The sequence below is a fragment of the Sander vitreus genome, chromosome 18, assembly GCF_031162955.1.
Source record: "Sander vitreus isolate 19-12246 chromosome 18, sanVit1, whole genome shotgun sequence".
In the NCBI taxonomy this organism is placed as follows: Eukaryota; Metazoa; Chordata; class Actinopteri; order Perciformes; family Percidae; genus Sander; species Sander vitreus.
The window spans coordinates 23,373,595-23,398,764 of record NC_135872.1 but is presented as its reverse complement, the minus strand read 5'-3'; the positions used below and the strand labels follow the sequence as shown (position 1 = coordinate 23,398,764).

General features: G+C 42.2%; 1 protein-coding gene across 6 annotated transcripts; it reads left to right on the top strand.

Annotated features, from left to right (window-relative positions):
- The first annotated feature begins 1,938 nt into the window (after positions 1-1,938).
- On the top strand, positions 1,939-24,917 carry hmbox1b (homeobox containing 1 b). 6 transcript variants are annotated; one of them, XR_013503420.1, is made up of 11 exons: positions 1,939-2,142; positions 4,469-5,152; positions 12,319-12,404; positions 13,578-13,688; positions 17,917-18,070; positions 18,333-18,415; positions 19,092-19,187; positions 20,347-20,441; positions 21,714-21,797; positions 23,637-23,794; positions 23,995-24,084. XR_013503420.1 is itself a non-coding variant. In XM_078274675.1 (10 exons), the coding sequence occupies exons 2-10, from the start codon at positions 4,476-4,478 to the stop codon at positions 24,136-24,138; spliced, it is 1,527 nt and encodes a 508-aa protein (XP_078130801.1). In that variant the 5' UTR covers positions 1,939-2,142; positions 4,469-4,475; the 3' UTR covers positions 24,139-24,917. The 6 variants fall into 6 exon arrangements, 4 of the variants coding, with proteins under 4 accessions (XP_078130801.1, XP_078130800.1, XP_078130802.1 ...); XR_013503421.1 differs by lacking the exon at positions 23,995-24,084 and adding an exon at positions 22,316-22,408 and having other exon boundaries at positions 23,637-23,720; XM_078274675.1 differs by lacking the exon at positions 23,637-23,794 and having other exon boundaries at positions 20,350-20,441; positions 23,995-24,917.
- The last annotated feature ends 253 nt before the right edge of the window (positions 24,918-25,170 follow it).

The window sequence follows — 25,170 nt, the reverse complement described above, 5'->3', positions numbered from 1 at the left end:
AAAGTACATTTAGTGAAGTACTGTACTTTACTTGAGTGTTTTCTTTTCATGCCACTTTCTACTTCTACTCCGCTACATTTCAGCGAGAAATGTTGTACTTTTTACTCCACAACATTCATCTGACAGCTTTAGTTACTTTACAAATTAAGACTTCCGCACATAAACACATGAAGTTTTAGAAAATACTACCACTACAATGTATAGGCCTGTAAGTCCAGCTGAAATGATTAGCTGATTGAAAACTCAGAACAGTTTGGATGGTTCCCAGTTTCTAAAATGTGAGGATTTTTCTGCATTGAGTACCTTCAATACTTTTAGGTACATTTCCCTGTTGATACATTTTCAATGCAGTGTGGTATTAGTAGGCCTACTGAATACGTCTTCCACCACTGAGTATAACTGCAACAAACTCTGCAGAGGCAAAGCAGGTGCAGGCTGAAATGAAGTAGAAACAGCTCAGCAGAAAATATTAATGGTTAACTTAAATGGGCTGTTTTTCAGTCGAAATGTCTAATTGATGCGCATGCTAAGTTAGCCACCTGGATCCATTTCCCCTCCAGAATTAAGCCTCGTTTAATTTCTCCTCACTGCTGACCTTCCTCCTAAACCAGCTGAGCAAACAGATCGCACCCCCCCCCCCCCCGCACATCTGAAACACTAAGCACTAAAAATATGTAAATAGGTTTGAAAGTTTTATAACTTCATCTTAGCCTTGTTATGGGGGAAAAAAACCTAAGGTGGGTCTACTTTTAGAGATGATAATGATGCTACATAGAATTGCTTATACAGAATCAGAATCAGAATTCTGTATCGATCCCCTCAGGGGAATTTGCAGTTGCTCACAGTCAGATTCAAGGTAAAAGTAAGAGTAAGAAAAGAATGAGTCAATGAGTGTGTAAACATAGCTAAAGTGCAAGAAATAATAATAATAATTAAAAAAAAGTTAAGTAGAAGTAAAGTGAGATTAGGATGAAAAGATTATGTTGCTAAAACAATGCATTGTACCAATGCTATTGTAGTGCAGTGTAAAAATAAATAAAGAACAATGTCAACATCAATAAAGTACAGTATGAACATAAAGTAGGATACAGTGTAAATATAAAGCTAACAAATAATACATCCAAACAATTCCACAAATGAATGTTCTCCATCCTACTCTTTGGGTTGATTGATTAGACTTAGAGACTCAGACTCAGACTCAGACTCAGACTCAGACTTAGACTCAGACTCAGACTTAGACTCAGACTCAGACTTAGACTTCTCTTTATTGATCCTTGAATATTGAACACTTGTATAGAGAATAAAGAGGTATAAAAAATACAGTATCGAAAAATACAGTATAAGAATAACAATAAACTTTTAGCTAAATATAGGAAGTAAACAAACAGTAAAAAAAACAATAAACTACAGATAAAGATAAATATATAGGACTGTGTATGGCATTGTGTTATTATACAGTGAATAAATAAATGACATTTAGTATAAATTAGCAGTTAAGAGCAGTTAGTGTCCAGGTAGCCTATGTATGTGAGTAGATTATTAATTAATGATTGATCATTATTAAGCTTTTCCATTTCTAAGAATAAAATGGCCTTTAGGGCAACAACCAGGCTAATTTGTTTCTAAACTACTATTGCATTTTTGTAAACTTTCCACTCAACAAATTTGCAAATGTTACATAGCTATGTCTGCCAGTTGGTGGCTAGTGGGTTGCCAGACACCATTCACACAGCTTCCAGCAGCAGCGGGTAGGGTTGAGGACAGCCGCCGCTGTGGTCACATTAAAAACTGCATCTCCTTTTCTGACAACAGTGTAGATCAGTAAGCCATCAGCTCCCCCTCGCTTATGTTTCGGGGACTTGTAGTTTTTAGTGTAAAGAAAGCCGGCGCATGGTAGGGGCCTTCGTGAGAGTAAAACTACAGTTCCCTCAGAGCTACACGGAGGTGTTAGTTGTCAATATGGCTGTTGTCAGACAGACAAAGCAGAGAGGCAAATAATTCGCCTCTGATTAGAAATCCTTGGTAAGGGGTCGGACGGGGCACTGTAATCATATTGCGTTATTGTTCGGCTGCAGTAAAAGACACAACGGGTCTTTGCTCAAGTTCTAAAGTTAAATGGTTAAGTGGACGATTTGAACCGAGGTAAGTCATGCACTTAGCTATCTACAACACTGAAAGTGATGTTATTAATATCAAACGCTCGCTAGCCAGCGACAGCGGCTAACGTCAGCTAGTATCAGCGTTGGCATGGCTAGCATGTTATGCTAATCATTCCACAACCCCATTGCTACCGAAATAGCATTATGTTAAGTTGCTAGCTGTCCTCTGTGATGCCTATGCACTGTTGTCAGTGGAAATTTAGCAGCAGCAGTACTGGAAATGATTGAAATCTATCTGGGTTAGAGGTTGCAAGCGGGTTAATTCGACGTCGCACGGGGCACTGTCCGTCTGTCTACAAAACATATTGCTAACGTTAGCTTTTGGGCAAAGGGCGTGAAAGCTGGCATCACCGCTGGCTTGCCTGCAGCGTTGAGACGGAGCGACAGATTTGTTCTCTCACTGCAGGCCCCATAGTCAGCAAAACAAAAACACATGGGGGGGAAAAAACTGCACTGCCAAAGAAACGAGTTTGGTTTATACTAAAGATATCTGATGCATTAAGCATGCAACCTTTTATTAAGGTACAGTAAGAACCCTTCTGTTGTTTTTGCATGGTGCAAAACCCAACGTGATTGATCGTTATCTCGTAGAATCTGTGATTAGTTTTTTTCTATTGTGAGCTTTGACGAGTTTTTGAACTTGGTTGGACTGTTATCGGGTGATTTTTTTTCAAATCCGTTAGGGATGTGTAACAATTAAGTTTGGTTTACTATCTGTCAAAGACAGGCCCGCTTCAGTTGCTCTTGTCTAATAAGTATAAGTAGGATCAGTCTTAACTTTTTTCCTTCTTCTGTCAACTCTGTGTTATGTAACCTACAGTAACCAGAGTATTGTGCTTTGATTTAATATTAGGCTGAATCTGTGTCCCCTCTGCGGGGGCTACTGTAAGTGTAAGTTTAACCAGTTAAACCAACTCGAGCCAAAATTGAATCGTTAACTTTGTAAATACTTGACCAGGATGGCTAATGATTTCAAATAATCAGTCTTGTTTGCCACAATGTGCCTCTGTAAAAAAAAAAAAAAATCTCTCTATTAGTAGTATTGAAGTAGTAATTAGTGCATCCACTTGCATGTCAGAAATTCAAGTTAAAGTAACCAGCATGACAGTTATAGTTTTAATTTGATGTAGCTCACCCCACTGGGATGTGACAGGGTTTGCAGTGTAACTGTGCTTGACAATGATTTACAGCTTGTAGTAGCCTTCCTTATGTATTCTTAATGATAACTCAAGAAACTAGTTAATGTTCTCCGGTGCCACTAAGCTACCCTGTGGTACAGAAGTAATGTATTTCAGTGCCCACTCAAAGTGACTTTCCCCTGTGTCTGAAATGTTGGCAGCAATTGTTCTTTTTTTTTTTTTTTTTTCTTTCCAAGATTGGAGTTACAGACCTCCTAAAAGCTTATAGTTGTCACGGTCATATTAGTTTCCTTCTTGGTAACTTCCAAAACACTGCAGACCGTCTTGAGTCATTTCTGGTCTTTTCTGTCCTCTGCAAAAGCTTTAGACGAACACACAGATGTAGCGAAATGCCAGTGACCCCTTTTCAAACCGTTTATCATATCAGCATAGGTCGGGCTGGCACAGAAGATGGAAAATGTGCCGCAGTCTGATTCCAGTTGCATTGATTTTCAGCACAGCAAATTGCTTATGAAAAAACATCCAGCGTGGGTGGTGTGCAGAGCCGGGGCTATATTGTGGCTCTTAAAGAATGGCAGTCAGAATGTTAAGATAGCATCAGCTGTCAAGGTGACTCTGGCACTGTGCGCGTGTGTTGCCTGCTGGTTCCCAAAAATAGCTGATTTTTTTTTTTTTATTTTTTTTTTTTATGCCCTGCCCCTCCCTTCCCTTTTTTCTTTCACACTCTTGTCTCTCGTTCCTTGTCTTCCTTTTCTGATTTGCTGCCTCTTTGTTTTCTTCTTGCAGTTCTTTCCTCCTTTCCCACCCTTCTCTTTCTACTTTACCCCTCTTACTCTCCTGCCACTACCTTGTCTCTGCCTCCCTCCTCCATTCCCATCATTCTCATTTTTCTCCCCATCTGCAACTGTGTTCCTTTTCACTCTTCCCTACTTAATCCTCTCATTGCCCGCTACCAGCCCTTCAGCTGTCTCATTTCTGCCCGACTCTCCTAGCGCCTCCTATTTTCTCCATTTCCCTTCTTGTACATCTTGAACATCCACATACTTGCTTTCCTTAACTTCTTCCCCCTGCATTTCCTGTTTCCTCCCCCCCCCCCTCTCTTTTTCTCTCTCTCTCTCTCTCTCTCTCTCCTCCATCTCACAACCTGTCTGTCTTGTCTCCCATATCCAGCAGCAGGATGTCTGAGTTCAGCGAGGAGCCGCGCTTCACCATCGAGCAGATAGATCTGCTGCAGCGGCTGCGTCGCAGCGGCATGAACAAGCAGGAGATCCTGCACGCGCTCAACACTCTGGACCGGCTGGACCGGGAGCACGGCGACAAGTTTGGCCGCCGCACCTCTTCCTCCTCCTCCTCCTCCTCGTCCTGCTACGGCGTGGGCGGGGCCAACAACACCTCTGCCTCCAACACTACTACATCATTCAACAATAACAACACTGCCTCGGCAACGGCCACCTCTTCGGCGACGTGCAACGGCAACAGCGGCGAGAGCGGCGGCCCCAGCGGAGGCGATCACTCCGCTGCCGCCGCCGCCTCCTCGTCCACCGCCTCCAAAATCTCCACCGCCACGCAGACGCAGTTCGGCAGCGCGGGGGGGCTCTCGCCGTCGCCCAGCAACAGCTACGATACCTCCCCGCCTCCGGGCCCGCCGCCGCCGCCGCCTTCCGCCATCTTGCCCTCGCCGGTCGCGCTGGTGGCGCTGTCGCAGAACGGGCGGGATAGCCTAGCCGCCACGCCCAACGGGAAGCTGTCCCCTCCCAGGTACCCAGTGAACAGCGCGGCGGCGGCGCGGGCGTTTGGGTTCGAAGCCACAGAGGAGGACCTGGACATCGACGATAAGGTGGAGGAGCTGATGAGGTCAGTAGTAAACGCAGGTGGAAGCGAGCTCTAACGGTTTTGTTCAGGGAAACTTTCCCCTCAAAGCCATTTGTCCAACTTCAGTTTGGTGCTTGTTGAACCGGACAGTATATCAACAGCAAGTCAGGGGTTTTCCTGGCTCAGAATGGGCCTATTTCCTGCATTCTGATACATTGTTTGCCACCAATTTATAGTGAGAGCGTCTTTATTTATGTCAAGGAAAACACAAAATTCTGGTGTCATGTTACAATTAAAATGTAATGGAATATAATGCCGTAAGGGGGCTTTCACATGCTGGACCTCATGGGCCCGAGTTTACACCAAAGTCCTTTTTTTTAATTAATTAATATGAACAGGGCTTGACGGTAACTTTTTTTTTTTTTTCTTTCTTTTTAGTTGAAAAATGTTGGAGTGACCTACATTAGGGAAACTTCAGTCACTGTAGTAGCTAATTTGTCCAATAATACAATCGTGTCATAAATACAAAACGTTATGACGTTTAATGTCTTCTATTTTGATGTTTTGGCGCTTGTGATTTTCCTTTGGCGCTGGCTGAAAACCTCTTTGGGGAGGGGGGGGTGCCAAAACCTTCTCCATGCAGGAAAACCCCAAGTAGGTTATGGTGATATTAGACTAGAGTCTTTTTGTGATTGTTGCGGGCAAAAATCCTTGATTATGCGGCACGTTTTCTTAAAAAATGCGATGGAAGACGCGGGATATTTATGCAATTTTATGCGATGAAATTGCGGGAACTTGCACAAAACTGCGGCTTCATCGTGGCTTCACCGCGGGGTGCGCAGCTTTTCGATGGTGTTCACGTCGCGTAATTCCATCACTTCATAATGTTCCCATGGCAACAGGGGAAAAAGGCTGCTCTTGTGTGAAGTAAACGCAACATTTTTCAACTTTCTGCTAAGATATATGTGACTTTTTTTGCAACGAAAGTGCGGGGATTATGAAATCATGCAAGCCCCGCGTATTTTGCGCGGAAATCGGCAAGTTATGCGGCGAAAGTGTGGCGTATTTTGAAAAAATGCGGCCCCCGCATTAATATGCGGACTTTGGCTGATTATGCATTGAATTATGCGATCGCATGATCGTGTTTTTCTGGAGGGACTGAAAATGTATCGTTTTTTTTATCGTCATCGCGATATCAACTGGCGCAATAAACGCATCGCGAAAGGCTGCGACATATCGCGAAAGACACTTTTTATGTGTTCGCTGAAAGAAAATATCAGTAGAAAACTGCACTTTAAAAATGTAACTGTCACTCTTTTGTAGTGGTGCCTTTTTATATTCGATTGAAGTTCAGTTCAAAGATTAATTTGTTCAATAAACAATGTTGGAAATGTTTCCTTTGTTTTAAATTCAACCAGCAATTTGTTGTATTGTAGCAGAATACTGAAAGCAACAGAAATGCAGATCTGAGTACACTTTAATATTGGTTTATTTGGTTTATTAAGTAATGTCCGTATCGGGATATTCAACAACGTTATTGTATATCGCATATTTTAGGGTGCATATCATAAGGTGCAGCCCTAGACTAGATATTATCTGAGATTTGTTATCTTATTATAGCGACATAGCTAAAAGGTGTTGTCTTTTTCTGATGTTGTAAAGGCTTCACTTACTCAAGTGTGAGCTCAATGGTCCTGTTTGAAATGAACAGTGAATAACAAAAGGTTGAACAAATTTCCATCATATCTACACTACTAATAATCCTTTTACAACATGTTGTGTATAAAGCGCACAAGAAAGCACTGGAGGTGCTTCTAAAAGCAGCCTTGAAGGCTATCGTCCGTCTTTTCGGACTGATGCATTTTCATTTTGATCGGCCACTTGGTCGGAGTCAGTCGGTTTCGTCTTCATTGGCAGTAATGCCTACCGTGGAAATCCAGATTTCTCACGAGAGCACAATTTGAATTTGCTCAGCGAGTCACTCTGGCATTCAGTCATGATGCTCATTAACTATGCCCTTGTAGCCGAGCTGCACCAATCACATCGGTGTATCTGATATAGGCCGGCCAGAGGCGAGCTAAACAGATGAGGACAGTTTAATCTACCAGTTAGCTCCGCTGGTAGCTAAGCGTATGGGGCTCTGGATACGTCACCCCGTGTATTGTTGTGATTGGTCGTAGTGTTATCCAATTGTGTGCAGTGAGCTATAAATGCATGCTTGGTGCTGCCCCTCGAGTTGGGCCATTTTCATTACTCAATGCCAGACCCTTAATCTTTGGGATTTGGGTCTGGATTTCCAGGCTAAGTAATACCCGCGACGATGAGGCAAGAAAGCACAGTTTATTTCAGGGTTAAAAAATGGCACCAACTGGAAACTTCACTGATGCTCCATTGTGTGCAGCTGCTTTCGGGACGCGAACATGCTTGAAAAGGCCGAGGTTCAGAGTACAATTTCGACGGCAATTGAAAAAGGCAATCCCACCACAAATTAAGTTTGATCATATCAAATGATCTTCATCAGCAGTTGGCGCTTGCCCATTTGGCATGGCATTTTCTTTTTTTTTTTTATGTTAAAATGTCATTTGTTTTTTTCTTCTTCTTGTCTTGGCATTAAAGCTGAGGTTTTAAAGTTTATTCTGGACCTTGGAAACAGAAGTTGAGAAAACAATTCTCACTTTCAGGTCCATTTAGTAGCTGTGCCGGAGCTTTTGATTAAAACAAAGTCAAGTTTAACAAGAACAGCCGTTTTTGACTCCTAACACAGCTGTGTGTCTGTGGCTGCAGGATTTGTTTGTTTCAAAGAAGTGGGGCCATCTCAGTCTGACTTCCTTTTCTGTTGCATTCAGTTTCATTATTGGGAGGAGAAGTTTGAGTTTTATCCAGTCTGTAATTATGCGAGGCCATATAATCATGGGTGCATTCCATACCATCCTGAAGTGTTTGGTTGCACTGATGCCACTAATGCAAATGGGGGAGACTTCTTGTCACTTCTGTGAGAGAGGTTACCTTTTCAGGTGCAATTTAACTTTTTCTGTCGATGTAAAAATCTGGGAGAAGTTTTGCCCTGGTAATGTCTTTGCTAGATGACATAAGCCAGTTCAAGCCGGCCACTCCCAGTTATGTAGGCTCCATGTAGGCCATGTAGCCCTGATGGTGCCCTAATGGCGCTTAGCCACTGCTAGTACCAGCTCGACTCGTCCGCAGTGCCCCGTCCTCCTTTTTCCATTGCAGATTAATAGGACTGCTGGTACGTGGCTGGTCGTCATAGCGACGCCGCAGGAAACTGCCGTGACCTAACGCGACACACACAGAACGTCGAAGGTGTGTTGTTTTTGATTCTCTGCATGTGGCTGTTGCCACAGCCAGAAGACACATTTTGTTTCAAAAGAAGCTGGAGGCAGCAAAAAAAAAACACCGCTGGCTAAACGGGTTTGTTCAGGACACCCCCATCTGTCGCTAGCAATGATGACGCAGTGATTGGTGACGATTCTCTCCGACCAATCAGTAGTCTGCAGGTTTTCACGTCACCTTTTGGTATCGCCTCAGCTCGCTTGGAACCTCAACGGAGGCGATACTAAAAAAAAAAAAAAAGTAGCTGTTGGCAGGTAGCAGGGACGCACGGTCACGGAAGGCTTGTATCATGTGGACGCGCCGACAATTTTATTGTCATTGCTTAGAATTCCTCATGGGGGCGACAGAAACTACGCACTATAGCTTTAAGAAGGTGTGAATGTATTACTTTTAAAAAAAATCCAAAATGACTCAAACCGATCATCAAAATAGTTGCCGATTAATTTAATAGTTGACATCTAATCGATTCATCTTTGCAGCTCTAGACTCTTTTCACAGGAACTCACTAGACTAAGCTCTTACCCTTGGGTAGCTCAAAGGGTTTCACCCACAGGGGTCTGTCATTGAAACGAGGTGCTTTCTGTTGCAACCATACTGTCATTTTGTCTGTCGTGCACATTAGTTTTGTAAATGTGTGTCTCTCCAGTTGAAATGTACATTTGACATGTTAAGCAACACAAAGAAAATCCAAAAAGGAGGATCCAAGGAAGGGTTCAAATCTAGGGCAACTGGACTGGGTTCAAAGGTGCCCTGAACACTTCTTCAGTTCTGAGTGAACAGTAGGGAAAGCCAGCTATTTATCTTCTGTGGGGTATAGGTGTTTTTCCCTACAGTTCAGTCAGAACTTAAGAAGTCTCTCAGCTAAGAGACGAAACGTGTTCGGAACATCTTTAAACAAATCCAGTTGCCCTGGATTTTAATCCTTCCCTGGATACAATGAATGCCTGAGAATCTTCACAGACACCAGAGGGGGGTTTCTTATAAAGAAAAATTAGAAAATGTCATCATGGGTGCACATTATTTTCGGGCTTAAACCACTCCCCTCCTTTTTTTTTCGTTGTGTTACTACTGACTTCTTTGGAAAAACTAATTTTCTACATTTTGTTTCATTTCAAACCCGAAAGGATTAAAGTGCATAGAAGAACAATAATATTGTATATAAGATGAAACTAAAAACTATTAGGTATCACATTTTCTTCCACGCCCGTTGCTGTTACAGGTTCAGTGTTCATAATCTATCCCAGTCCACACGTTAGCCACCTCCTCTCTTCTTCTGAGCACTTTACCCATGAGCCCTCTCCTCCTGCTGCCTCGTATGAACACGCAGAATTAGAATAGACATTTAGAGCTCAGGCTCTATCCTCCGCCCTGCACTAGCTGTCCCGGGTGCTCATTCCCGCTGCCTATGCATTCAATGACATGTCCTGTTTAGACAGCCCAAGAAGTTAAGTAGCGTTCAAAAGCCCTCGTCCTCTCCGCCTGGTAGGACTCTCCAGCGTCTCGCTCAGCGGGACCGCAGGGGCGTGACACGCAGTTTCAGCTTATCAACAATCCCACCGTGCCCTTGTGATCTCTCTCTCGCTCTCGCTCTCTCTCTCTCTCTTTTAAGTGCCCATTTCCATCTCCGTAGGGGTTCGGCCTTTTGAGTTGGCATCCGACAAACCCCCCTCCCTCCACTTCCCACTCTTCCTCAGTCTTGTACGGCAGCTTGTGCTACATTGATTCACCGGTGTCGATACGTTTCCTTAGCTCTAATTTTAGCCGCGCTGCAAGAGGCTGGTGTGGAGGATATCGATGCTGGATGTCGAGAGTCGTGACGCATTTTCATTTCAGCAATATGCCAGCGGAGCACTCAGGACTTTGAATGCGTTTCTCCGTTTTGACTGTGTGAACCTGGGATGCTGACTGGTTCAGAGGATGCTGTGATTGTTATGGTTTAAACGCCAGTGCTGTTCAAGCTTGGGTGGGGTTAGGCGCCCACTGGAAATGCCCTTCCGATAAAAGGGGAAAAAAAAAAAAAAGTATGGATAGTATGTATAAATGCACCAAGCAGTATACACATTGGACAGGTGTTCACAGTCGGTACCAGGATGAGGAATGAAGCTAAGACAGTCATAAGCTTGCTGCTGTGTGGCTGTGTATGTACAGCATGTGTATGTAATTGTTTATGTATAGGGGAGGGGATTGGGCTCAAAGCCAGAAGGCAGGGTGGGTACACTCTGTGACTGCACATGTTCACTCACCACCCTCCTGCAAGTCTGTGCACGTTTTATTTTTCTCCCCGCTGAGGACTAAGATAGTGGAAATGAGTCCGCCAAATACATTTTAAAATAAAAAAAGATTACTTGATTGTGGTTCATTTAATTAAAATTCGTGGTCCTCACCTTTTGTGTTCCTCTGAAATGAGTTGTTGATTATGTGGGAGCCATAAAAGAAAAGCACAATACACCGATAATGCTGTCAAAATGCATCTCGGATTAAAACGGAGCCTTGGTTTTGTAGTTTCCCTGTGAATACGTACAATACAAAAACATAGGTTTGATTATCTGACGTGAATTAGTTATTGTACAATATACCAAACGAATGCTCTTGAGTCTGATGTAAAGGGACACAGCACCAACAACAAAAAGCATGTACATGTACGCTTTTGTCGTCGATGCTGGGTGAATGACGATACAGCAGCTCGCAACTACAAAAACATGTAAATAGTGAAAATATGAATTTAATTGAAAATGACATTCTGGCCACGCAGAAGTCGTGCCAGGCAGACTGATCTCATGAAATGGCGTATGTATGACACGCCAATATCGTATGCCATTATTGGCATGTTATCAAGACGCATACTCGCTTTTTAGCGTGTTTATCAAAAACGTTTGGCCTCCATTGACTTACGTTACCTTGCTATTGCGTGTGAATTTACACAGTAGCGAGTAGTATGAAAGGGCGAAAATCCGCCTAGGGAGGTTGGTCGGGGGGGATGAGTCAGGACTTTAACCCAGGAGACCGCGGATCGTGTCCCGTGTGTCACGTTTCCTAAACAAAACCGTCGCTTTCTTCTTTTACTAAAGCCAACCCCGTTGTTCTTTTCCTAAATCCAACCGGTTCTTCTTTTCCTAAACCCAACCGTAGCTTTCTTCTCGCGATAACACGGCAAGTGGCGAAAACAGGCCAGGTGGCGTGTATGTTTACGTCCGCTGTATACAGCTTAGACGTACACGCGGATAGCTCAAAATGCGTACAGATAACACGCCACTTGGCTTAAGAAAGTGGGCGTGTATGTTTACGCGAACTCATAATATCACGTTGTGCCAGGCATTTTAGCTACACTGCGTATCTTGTAGTATTTTATATATGTATGTATATGTATGGCCACATGGACAGTGGCCATGTTAAGCCCCTCTGAGGCTTTTTTGCATCTCTCCTCCCATCTTTTATTGATTATGTGTAAATTCATCTGTGGTATTTGTATATGTGTAAACCACTAAACTAAACTTTTGATATCAGTCCGGCAATTATGTTTTACCTCGCCTTTTACTAAATTAATTTAAAAAAAATGTGCGGTCCTTTTAAATGCTGTCTGATGTCTTCCTTTGTCACGTACCAGCTTGGTTCTTCAGAGTGTGTGTGTGTGTGTGTGTGTGTGTGTGTGTTGCGGATACGTTGCTACTTATACCTCTAAGAAGAGAGTATTGTGCTTATTAAGTGATATTGTGAAGACCTGCCGCATGCCACACGCTGGTACACGAGTTTGCGTATGTATTGTACTGTATCTGTAATATTTGTGTCCCTGTACCATTTTTCTTCATGTGGACATAAATAAATGGTTAAAGTGTGTGTGTGTGTGTGTGTGTTTGCAGGAGGGACGGCAGCATGGTGAAAGAGGAGATCAAAGCCTTCCTGGGGAACAGGAGGATCTCTCAGGCAGTGGTGGCCCAAGTTACCGGTTAGTAGCAGTACTCGCACATTCTGAAACTATTGGCGTTTTTCCATTACATGGTACCTGCTCGGCTCTACTCTACTTCCCTTTTTTGTTTTTCCATTTTGAAAAAAAAGTCCCTGGTACCTGCCAACAGCTACTTTTTTTTTTTTTAGTTCCAAGCAAGCTGAGGCGATACCAAAAGGTGACGTGAAAACCTGCAGACTACTGATTGGTTGGAGAGAATCGTCACCAATCACTGCGTCATTATTGCTAGCGACAGACGGGGGTGTCCTGAACAAATCCGCCATTTTTTAATAGTTTAGCCAGCGGTGTTTTTTTTTTGTTTTTTTTTTTGCTGCCTCCAGCTTCTTTTGAAACAAAACGTGTCTTCTGGCTGTGGCAACAGCCACATGCAGAGAATCAACCCCTAGTTGCTCCAGAGGCGTGCGACCTCTGACATATATAGCAATTTTAAGTTGCTTTGGATAAAAGCGTCAGCTTAATGACATGTAATGTATTGTAGTTGAGAATGGACTTTTCGGTGAAGTGGGAGGCATCTTGTGTCTAATAGTTAAACTTTTGAAATGAACAATAGTTTTTCAACTAGGGAGCAAAGGTATATATCATTTTGAAAGCATTGTTGAAAAATCAGACACCAATTGGATAATTATATGCCTTAAAACATATCTGGAGGGGATCTTTTAAATAAATATATTTTTTCTAGATGAATAATTAGTGGCAATGCATTAAAAGCAATTTCGTGAATGGATGGGTGGAATTTTCCAGTCTTGAAATGGCATTTCATAACGACATGTTACATGTTTCTGTGTTCAGTGACTATTTCACTGTGCACAGATTGGAATTCAGCAGAAGAAATAGACATTTTTAACACATTTTCTAATGAACATAGGTGCTGTAAAATCCGTACAAAAATACTGGTATCCACCTCTGCAAACGTACTGAACTTAAGTCACATCCTAATTTCTACTTAAAATATCGAGCAATCAGTAGAAAGGAGTTAAAGTGCCCAGCAGTGTTTCTGTGGCTACAGCTTGTGTGAGAGACAAGTGATGGGAGAGAGAGAACACTACCCCTCCCCTCTAGTATTCCCTTCTGTCTCTCTTGAATTCTTGTCTACAAATTGTGCCTGGACGTGGTGCAAAACACTCTGTAATTCGATGTCTGGCTGCTTTCCAGGCATCAGCCAGAGCAGGATCTCCCATTGGCTACTACAGCACGGCTCCGACCTGAGTGAGCAGAAGAAGAGGGCCTTCTACCGCTGGTACACGCTGGAGAAAACCACGCCAGGTACACATCGGAGGCTTTCCACCCTTGTGCTGCTCACTCCTGACTCTGTGTTTGTGTCTTAAGAAACGGCTGGGAACATTATACGGAATAAACACAATATGAATGGCATAAACAATGCCAGACATTGTCCCTGTAGTCATCAAGGCCATAGCAGAAAGTAGTTTTTAGTCACTCTGAATACTTAGCAAAGCTCTGGTTGAAGAGAAGTTGACATTTTTTTTTGTAATTAGTATTTTATTGAGTTTTCAACAGTTCAACTGACATCTGTACATATATCCCCTTTTAATGGTAACAATCAATTAGGGATGTAACGGTACACAAAAACCACGGTTCTGTTCGGTACGTACCTTGGTTTTGAAGTCACGGTTTGGGTTCATTTTCGGTACAGTAAGAGAAAAAAATGCAAATCTTCTAACAAGTAAAGAAGCAAAAAAAATTTGCTTGTTTATCTTTTTATTTTTATTTATATAATTTTTTGGGCATTTTAGGCATTTATTTTCATAGGACAGATGAAGACAGATGACATGCAGCAAAGGGCCGCAGGTCAGCAGTCATAGTGTATGTATGTGTATGTATGTGTATATATATGTGTGTGTATGTATGTATATATATGTATGTGTGTATATATATGTGTATATATATATGTGTGTATGTATGTATATATGTATGTATGTATGTATATATATATATATATATATATATATATATATGAGCTAACCAGGCGCCCTGAACTTTTGTAAAAAACAATAATTTTTACAAATTTTTTTTTGCACTACGCTCGTTTCTGTCCTTGAAGCAGTGATGTTCACATTTGCGTGGTGCCGTTTCAAGTGAGTTAGCAAGTGTTGATGTGTTGCCAGAAACATACCCGATCCCTAATGAGCAATGTCGGCACACTACTTTCATCTTATCCACTTGTTTTTGTCCGTTGTTGTATTTCACCGGGAAACCAAAGTGGTCCCAAACAGGAGACCTTAATGATAACGGAGGGTCTTCAAGCTCTGGCTTCTCTACATTGGCCATGACGCTAGCTAGCGACAGGCTTGGCTGGGATAAGCGTACTGTGTGCAAAGTGCGTTTTGAAGCGCTCAAAGTGCAGGGCAGAGACATGGCCCGTCTATGGAGAGCCTGTTCACTCTCTATTAAGCCCCATTGTACCGGATTTGGTTGCAGTTCCACCAGAGTTCCACTGGGAGTTATCGCAAGCAAGTATAAAATGAATGGGTGTCTATGGAGCTAGACGGCTAAATTTATCTCTTTCGCCTGATTATCGTTGAGAAATCTCAGATTTGATTGTATTTTTGGCAAGTTCAACATGGATTATACAGTAGGTCGAAAGTTGAATGAACGAGTACTTATGTCCTTTCGATTTCTTACAGGTTGAGTCATTGTTGCCCATAACACGCTAGCATTCTGCTAATGAATGTTGATTGGTCAGGGCTGATTACGAGCGGAGATCCCGATTGATGGCATCCGAAGCGGAACCAGAATGTCAGAGCCCGTCTACGGCGTGGTCTTTAAAACATTAGCAAACCAAAACTCTTTCTAGCACGTGTATTGACAGGGAGAGCCTAACATGTCAGCTGTGTTGTCGATGCCTCGAGAGACAAAAGGAAGTGACTCAGAGCTTGCCGTAAAGCAGTATCTCTGGGAAGTTCTCCCCTTATTAGACATTCTCTGGCGGAGACTAAACAAACTTTTGGTCCGCCACTTAATATGTTCGTGTGGGAACTTGGAATTGAAGTAATGTGTTCCAAGTAATAATAAAAATAAAAACTACTCATGGATCAAATGTAAAGTCTTACAATAATAATCACCACGATCTCTTGTTTGCAAGCAGGAAGTTCTTTCTCAATCCTAGAGAGTGTGTATTTATGTTGAGTATGTGGCTGTTGGATGTGAGAAGTTGACGAGTTTTAAAGTCTGCTGTAAAGATAGCAGAAGAGTTTGCCTCACTAACTACCACGCAGCAGGGAGGCGACTCCAAAGAAAGGAAGCACAGTAGGGAAACACTCTGCTGCCAGCAGTGTTTTTTACTAGACTGTTAATGAGAAATCAAAAACATTTTTTCTGGCAAAGGACCTTCCAGTTTTGTGTCGCTCCCACTTATCAAACCAAAGTTACACCCTTGACAACAGCTTCATGTTCTCTCCACTGCGGAGCGGAGTTACCATTCTGAAGTTTGTTCACTAAAATACTCTTCACGGTCTGGTTTTAGTTTGAGAGGAGAAGCTACAACATTGGATAGCGTCTTGATATTTCTTTGGCAAACATCTAGAGGAAGTTTTAGATGGTTGACTGGAACTGGAACTCTTTCCGTCCGATAGCAGCTCCAAAGATGGCCAACTGAATGCAACGTCCCATCCACAGCACTTGGTAATGTTACTTTAGCTTACCTTTTTATAAATGTCCACGTGCTGCCTGCATGTTTTGTAATTGGTTCCAGCTGTTTTGTTGCAGCTTCCTATCTAATTCTCAGTGGACTGCATATGAATTTACTCTGAGAATAATTTGAATACTACATTATACGTGTTAGTTCAGCTCTCGGGCCTAATTACTGAATGTGCGTGGCCTGGCTCTGTCTTATTTTTTTTATTGTTCAAGGTGGTACCAGGTTATTACCTGACAGTTAAATGTTTTTGATTTAAAGTCAGAAGTCTGAGAGCAATCAAGTCTCAATTTCTCATTTGTGTGACTTAAAGTTCAACTCAAGTCTTGAGTCTAGTGCTCTGAAACCAAAATTAACTTTTAGTTTTGGCTTGATCAGGTAGTTAGTTTTTGCTTCTGTGGAGAAGCATAGATGAGTTTGTTGTCTTGCACAACCTTAAATCCACACTTCTCTGCAAGTGGTTACAGCAAAAGACAGTATGCCTCGTGCTGGCTTTGGACCCCAACTGTGTGTACGTATACGTGTGCGTGCACTGTATCTTCCTATAGCCAGGCAACAGACATCCCACGCCTCGTCCTCTGCGGCATGTTCCTCTGTGGAGCCGTGCCAACGCCGACAGCAGCGGAAACTGCTCTATGCTATTTCTGGCCAGACTGAGCCCGGCCCAGCCTGGCCCAGCCCCATCGCACACACGCCTCCATCACTGCTGCAGAGGGAACTGATGCCCCGCTCATGTACTACTGATTACCTGGACTGTTGCTGGGCGACCCAGTTAGGCCTGGTTCACAATCCGTGTCAGATGAAGTTATGATACGGAGGGTGAGCTTCTGAATCAGACCCCACAATATGTCTTAAGAGCTCTTAGCTATAATGTGGCTAGTTTAATGAGTTTTAGTGCAAATTAGAGCTTTTGTGTGGTTTTGTTTTCTGCTGTGGTCATGTTTTGAGATGAGACGGAACAGTCTTTGTCAGCACTATTCAGTCGAGTTTGCAATCAGAATATATTGTGAGAATAGCAAAAGGCGACAATCTCGCATACGTTTTCCTGAAGGGATGGGATTCCTGGCTGTTGTGTGCTGTGCTCAGTTCATCTGACAAAACAGCCACTACACACATTAATAATTTAAAAAAAAAAAATTTGTTTTTTTTACTTTAACCGGCACAGTTAGTGCTTTCAAGCCACAAATAAACCTGCAGACTGTACGTCCCCAAGGCTGATTGTGGCTCGACACTTTCACACTCATCTCGCATTGCCAGACCCATCTCCACAGCACTGTAGAGTAAGGTCTGGCTACACCACACATACATACGCTGAGTTCCGGACGCAGCAACGGTGGATCTGTAAAATGGGAACTTGTTTAGGTGGAACATTGGCACCCCGCAAAAGGAAATGCCACATACAATATCAAATGAAGTTAAGTGTTCACACTGTACAGTAACATGAGCTATATAAGTTACCTGGATACATGGTTAAACATAATTTGCTCTTAACAGTATCGCCCTGTGTAACGTTACTTCGTCCACAGCAGTCCCCGCCAGTCGGTCCCAAAACGTCCCAGTTAGAGAGTTAATGCTGTATACATATATACAATACGTATTCTTTTTAAATCTGTACAATCATTCCCTGAAAGAACCCATCAGGCCTGCCTTGTTGCATGATCCACATTTTCCTCAAAAGTTGTCATTTTCAGCATGTAGCTTGCTAGCTCAAAGTTTGTTGTTGTTTCCCGAAAACGAACAAAGTTATCCAGTAATGAACTGTCGTCGATCCTGACTACTTCATTCCGAACTACAATCGTAATGTGTAACTTACCAGTGATTCTTCTGCCTCCGCTCCAGGTGCCACTCTAAACATGCGGCCAGCTCCGTTACCTCTGGAGGAAATGGAGTGGAGGCAAACCCCACCCCCCATCACCACTGCCCCTGGAACCTTCCGGCTGCGTCGAGGAAGTCGCTTCACCTGGAGAAAAGAGTGCCTGGCTGTGATGGAGAGGTGAGCGCGGGGTGAAAGAGGATGAAGAGCAGCAGGATAAAGATGATAAATGGGGGTTTGGTTCATAACTCCTTTATTTCCACACTGAGTTGAGGAAACATTGCGAACCTGTCGGGGGAAATGTCTGGACAATGAGCCTGTGACTCTAGTCATAAAGTCTCAATATTGGCTTGGTTGTAGCGCATACATAACTCCAGTTTGTTGACATCGTCCTTGTGCAGTGAAATTCATTTAATCAGTGCGACTCTTCTGCTATTTATAGCTACTTCAACGACAACCAGTACCCAGATGAGGCCAAACGGGAGGAGATAGCAAACGCCTGCAATGCTGTTATTCAGAAGCCAGGTAGGTAAACCACAGAAACCAGGAATGTGTGTACCACATTGTAAGGATGACTTAATGTTAACATTCACATTCAGGTCCTGTATGAAATGCAAATATTCTGAATAATACCATGGAAGTTGTGCCTATCTACACACTGATCCTACACTTTGTAATCAGCGATGCATCTTTGACATCTTTATACATTTAGTGTGTTATACATGCATAAGTGTTGCAGAGCAGACTCGATTAATTGATAAGTTGATCAGCAGAAAATTCATCTGCAACAACTTAGCAAAAAATGTGGATCAAATGTGAATATTTGCTGGTGCTCTTTTGTCACTAGGGCGTTTTTGGGTCTAATGTTTCTTGGACTTGATGTGGATTTTACAGACCATCTGTGTCACATCTGTTGTGTGCTTTGCTCCTTCCTTATGCAATGGAATAAAAAGTTATTTCCTTTCAACAGATATTTAACCATCCTCAGTTATGAAAAGAGCATGGTTATAAAAGCACAAATAAATGGAATTCACAGCTTGAGGGGAACAGATGGATAAAAAAAAAAAAAACAGCGTCCAAAATGAAATTAAAAAGATAACCGACTGGAAAAAAATAATTCAAACAAGACATTCTAATTGTGAATGTGAGTAAGTGATATGAGATGCACTGAGTGATCCAGTTGCCATGTGATTTGTTTCAGGGAAGAAGCTGTCTGATCTGGAGAGGGTTACCTCACTGAAAGTTTACAACTGGTTCGCCAACCGTCGCAAAGAGATTAAGAGACGGGCCAACATTGGTAATGTAGCTTTGGGGAGGGACCTCAAATGTCCATTGAGACTTTTGATTGCAGTGCACTGCACATTTGATTACATGTGTATATATACTACATATATTATATACTGTATGCCCTTTGTGTTTGACTATTTCATGTTTAACAGCAATTATAAAAAAAAATTTGAATGCATTATTATCATTAATTCATTTCATCACTATAATTAGCTCGATGATTATTAATCAGTCACCTGCTAACAATTTATCCATTACTTTTTCTAACTATTTTAATATGTCCAATATGTTTTGCTATCTAAACTGTTCATCCTCTACTTTCAGCTATCAATTTCAATGATCCATTACGTTTAGCTAACTATTTTAACCTTTTTATCCATTACTTTTAGCTAACTATTTTAACCTTTTTATCCATTACTTTTAGCTAACTATTTTAACCTTTTTATCCATTACTTTTAGCTAACTATTTTAACCTTTTTATCCATTACTTTTAGCTAACTATTTTAGCCTTTTATCCATTACTTTTAGCTAACTATTTTAGCCTTTTATCCATTACTTTTAGCTAACTATTTTAGCCTTTTATCCATTACTTTTAGCTAACTATTTTAACCTTTTATCCATTACTTTTAGCTAACTATTTTAACCTTTTATCCATTACTTTTAGCTTACTATTTTAACCTTTTATCCATTACTTTTAGCTTACTATTTCAACCTTTTATCCATTACTTTTAGCTTACTATTTCAACCTTTTATCTATTACTTTTAGCTTACTATTTCAACCTTTTAGCCATTACTTTTAGCTAACTGTTTCAACCTTTTATCCATTACTTTTAGCTTACTATTTCAACCTTTTATATATTACGTTTAGCTATTTTACCATTGTCCATCACTTTTAGCTTTCTCAATTTTTATCCATTACTTGCAGCTAACTATTTCAACTCTGTATTGCTTGTTAGCTATTTAATCTATTCAAACTAATTTTCAGGCACTCTCACATGTAGTTGTTACAGCTGACTCAATATGCCAATATACACTCAGCAGCCACTTTATTAGGTATACCTTGTACAACTGTTCTTCCATAAAGTCTACTTTTACGATGCCTAAGTATTTTTTGACACTGTCATAGAGGTAGTAGTTTAGTTTGATATAATCCATCCTCTTCCCCCAAGAAGCCACAATCCTGGAGAGTCATGGGATAGACGTCCAGAGTCCAGGGGGACACTCTAACAGCGACGACATCGATGGGAATGACTTCTCAGAGCAGGTAGAGAGTGATTAAGGGAATCCCAAAAGAAACCAAAAAAGCCATGCCTTCATTTTGTATTGTACTGTGTCTTCATTTGTTGTTTATTTATATTTTTTCCTTTTGTTTTTATGGATTAGCCTCTTGCCAACCATTAACATTCATCCCTCCACAGGATCATTATGTTCTTGGACAACACTCCGTATTCCAGTCATTAGTCAAACATGATCATGCATTTTACATGTTTACATCAGTTGACTTGACTTGATTAGTGTCCCTCTCTTTGGTTAAAGGTGTGTTAATTGGTGAAATCAGCAGCTTGTGGTGTTTGTTTGGAGTTGGACCCCATGGCCTCACTGACACATTACTGTTCTCAAATTCACACAAAAAGACAAATTGCAAGAACATTTCAACTGTTGTTTTCCATCAGATCTCTGAATATATCATTCCCCAAATATAGCATGCACATGAAGTTCTTGTGTTTTTGTGAAGAATTGTTGCTCACAACTGTTGCTCAAGGCACATTAATTAACAAAAGCTCGCTCTCTACTCCTTTTTCCCCCTGTAACCACTGGAAACTAAGCTGGAACAGTTGAAAGCTACTTGAAGGTTGTGTTTCAGTGTAAGCCCTCTAGCTTTTCTCTTGATTGCACAACATGCAATCAGGTCAAGTGGAGGTTGCTGAAAGTGGAAAGAGACGGTTACAGTTGACCATTGCCCCTAATGAGTAATGAACACAGGGTGTATTTAATCTGTCAAGCATTGTTGTCACCTGGTGAAGTAGTAGGGCTGGGACAAATATGCTTTTGTCCTGATTTGATTCTTTCATGATACATGGGCGCGATTTGATTTGTACTGCGATTTTCATTTATTGCGATTCTAGACGTATTGCGATTCGATAGTATTGTGTTTTGCGATTTTCTTTTCTTTAACAAAAACAAAAGTTGAATAATGCACTTCTAGAGACAATATATCATGAGACATTTCTAAAAACACATTCTTTTTCTAAAAAGAATGCACAGCCCATGTCAGTCAGTCAGACATTTCATTTGTAAAGAAGAACATAACGGCGGTACCGTACAAACAGAAAATATTTAGGTCAATCCTTGGTAATAAAAAAATATTGATTCTGGGGGAAATAATCAATTTAAAAAATCGTCGCAAAAAAAATCACAGCACATAAACAAATCGATTCAAAGTCATTCTGGATATTTTTGATTACATCTCTAATTAAACTTGAGCTATTTTTTTTAATTGTACCTAGCTTAATGGCTACTCTTTTATTCCCTCCAGGCATGTGACCTGCCCTATTTTGACAAGAGACCTCTCAGCCGACCCTTTGGCCTTTACCGACTGGAGCCCACCTCGCCAACACAGGTACATCCACACACAAGCATGCCAATGTGTTTACCACAACACTGCATAATTCATTTTTTAGGGAAACGGGATTTGTTTTCTCTTTAACCTGGGTCTATTTTCTCAGCTTTTGCTGTCATGTCAATCTGTTCTGATCAGCACCTTAACTGTTATGTCGCTGCATTTCTTGGTGGCTGTGGTTGCAGGGTGCTCGGCTCTGCACCGCAGTCCAAAAAGAGACCAAGGAAAAGGAGGTTGAGAGCGCTCCTTTCACCACAGTCACACTCTGACTGCATCATGTCTTTAAATAGCTGTCTTACTGAATACAGTAATCAGGCGGCATGTCACTTAAAAGTGAATTTGATGCCGTTGCTCACCCATTTTTCTGCCTTCCTGTGACCTCAGTTATTAACATCCAAAATAATTTGCTTTCACAAAGTCAAACTCTCTCTCTCTGACAAAGTCATTAAAAGAAAATCCCAAGTTTTTGATTCGTAGTCCCTTGCATGATCATAATATTTTTATCCTTCTGTTTACAGACAAATGTGTGCTGGTTGGAATAACATATCTAACATCACAATATACATTTCTGGCCACGAGGAATAATTTGAAAACTGTCTTTTAAGACCAGCGTGAGTTTTCCTTTTCTCTGTTGGGGCGGACAAACTTCAACTCTGCAGTAAAGTCACTGAACAGATCACAATTGAACATTTGCTAAGCCTCGCCCCCATTTGTTTCTGTTGCATCAAGGGCAGAGTTACCACTCAAAATTCTCAGTCATTTTTTGGAACGGTTAGCCGACAAAATTCATGAGTTGCATGATATGCAGCTGCCTTGGTTAATAATGACATCCTTGTAAAAGAGTTTGAAATATGCACTTGGCGGCTACATAAAATGATACAATGCTAAAATAACTAAGCTAAAGCTGCATGTCCCAGGCAAAAAGTCTCACCCTCCTCACCCACCAAATAACGAAAAAGCATTGCTTTTGGATTGATGGCAGTGTAGAGCAAGTTAGTTCTATAAGTATGATAAGGAAAACCTTTTAAGATCAGTAGGGCTGGTTACCGAATTCAATAACTTTTAGGCACCGACCGAATTGCCTCCTTAGTACCGAGTAGTGAAAACGGTACTGGTATCGAATATTTTTGAAGGATACCATGCATGCACGCGTATGTGCGTGTGTGTCACTCTGTCCGTCCGTAAGTCGGTCTCTTTCGCCGTGTACCTAATAGCGTGTCTAGCTCTAGACACAGCAAATCACCATAAACCTGGGTGTTTTATTTTGAAATTTGGTTTATTTTGTAAAGTATCCAGTTGCACTGTGGCCTTCCTGTATGTGATTACCTGCCTGGCTTGACACATTCGCTCGCTGAAGAAATAGAGGAGACGTCGAAACGGTCGCTGCAGTGTGCGGGCTGGCGCGCGCCTGATCGCAGCCAGTGTGGCCAGACAGATTGAGTAACATGGCCGCCGAAATGAAAATAGCTCCGCTTCGCGGCTACTCGCAGCGCTTTGGCGTGCGGTGTGTTTCTGGCGTTAGAGAAGATCCTGTAATGTGGGGTTACTGTATTGTAAACTTCCCAAATTCAAAAAAGATCAAGACAGAACATTACCCTCTGATAGCATCCAGGAGCAGCTCCCACACCGCGGGTGTGTTGTTTGTGAACGGGGATTTTCAAACTAACCTGTACGCCCTGCAAAGTAATGCTCCCTGCAATGAACACTGGGGTACTACTGTAGTTAGTAAGCTAGTTAGCCATATATGCTAAAGATTACAGCTTACATCAGAGCCAATAAACACAAAATGTTTAATAAATTCTCTACACTTTTGCTCTTGTGTTTTTGGTTTCGGGAAAGGCTGAAGGAAGACACTACCAGTACTTACTACAGCCTCTCACACACCACTACAACATCCATCCCAAATCCAAAGCTTGACAGGCCTGCCATGCCCAGTTACGGTTGCTAAGCTATGATTGGACAATTGCCGTTTGGGGAAGGGGTTTAGCGAACAGTTGGTCAGTTGGTCAGCATGATGGCAAAACTAGGAAAATAAAATGCAGGTGGAAAATGAGTCCTATCTACAAAAGTAGAATTCACTTTTTTTTTCTCTCTTTCTCTTTCTGAACTGCACACATTCTGAATTGCCCCTCCCGCCGTTTTGTCTCCCCTGACCGTTGGGCCCTCTGGTCTTCCTGCTTTCCCCTCCCTGTCTCAGGACGACGGCGCGGCGCACAGCGAGCACCAGGACCCCATCTCTCTGGCTGTGGAGATGGCCGCCGTCAACCACACCATCCTGGCCCTGTCCCGGACCGGAGGGGTTCCCGGCGACATCAAGACGGAGTCCCTGGAGGACGAATGAACTGCACAGGAAAACTGGATGGAGGCAGCGGAAGAGAGAAATGACACAGTCGAGAGGGAGGAAAAGGAAGGAGGAGTGAAACGGGGAGCTTAAAAAAAAAAAAGAAAAAAGAGACCAAAATAATGCTACTTAGTAAACCTTCTGAATCTGTCCCTCAGCCAGCCCCCTGCCAGCTGGTCTCTCTCTCTCCCTCTCTCTCTCTCTCCCTCTCTCTCTCGACTTCCCTCCTCCACTCCTCCCACAAAATCCATGTAAACGGTAATTGCCCCCCACCCCACCCACCCCATCCCACCCAGTCTATTGACACAGCTGGCGGAAGTGGGTCGCTCTGATCCCGATGAAAATGTTCCATGGAAAAAAAGGAAAAGGGGGGCCAATCCAGGCCTTTAACCCCCGAAACGGTGGCCGTTGTCTGGGAAGTGTCTCTCCCAGGAACTGCCCCTCTTTTCCCTGAATATACTCTCGCTCCTCACAGGATACCTCTCCTCTTCCTCCTTCCCTCTCCAGCCTGGTTGTCTGAGCCGATCCTCAGTCCGTCTCACCTCAGCAACAACCTCAGAAAAATAACGTGTACTGTGTATATATATAATATATATATAATATATATGTTATATATATGTATGTTTTTTTTATGGTTCTCAGCCACACTCTACCTACCGACGTATCCCTCAAAAATCCACCCTCTTCATTGTGCAATTCATCGGAAAAGAGCAGCCTCCAGCCGCCGTCTGGGGAACGATGGATGGAAAGATGGATGGTGAGAGTTTCCTTTCCTCCCTCAGTGGACAAGGACACTCCAGTCACTGTCCTACATCTTCTCTAGTCATCATTCCTCAGTGTGAGTGGCTTTTTGCTTTCCGACAGTAGATCTGCTGTTGGATGAAAACCTCTAAAAAGTCCGCTCAAAAGAAGTAGCCTTAATTTCATACAGACGACTACACCTTTTACTTTTTGCAGTACACAGCAGGGCTTTTTCTCCCCTGACACGGAACAACGAGCAACGTTTTAGTACGTGCATCAAAAATGCGAAAG

Excerpts from the sequence above, each read along its gene's own strand:
- hmbox1b (XM_078274674.1), top strand. The coding sequence starts at position 4,476 with ATGTCTGAGTTCAGCGAGGAGCCGCGCTTCACCATCGAGCAGATAGAT. Across the intron at positions 12,405-13,577 it reads AGTGGTGGCCCAAGTTACCG|GCATCAGCCAGAGCAGGATC; the intron begins GTTAGTAGCAGT and ends GCTGCTTTCCAG. Across the intron at positions 20,442-21,713 it reads GGAATGACTTCTCAGAGCAG|GCATGTGACCTGCCCTATTT; the intron begins GTAGAGAGTGAT and ends TATTCCCTCCAG.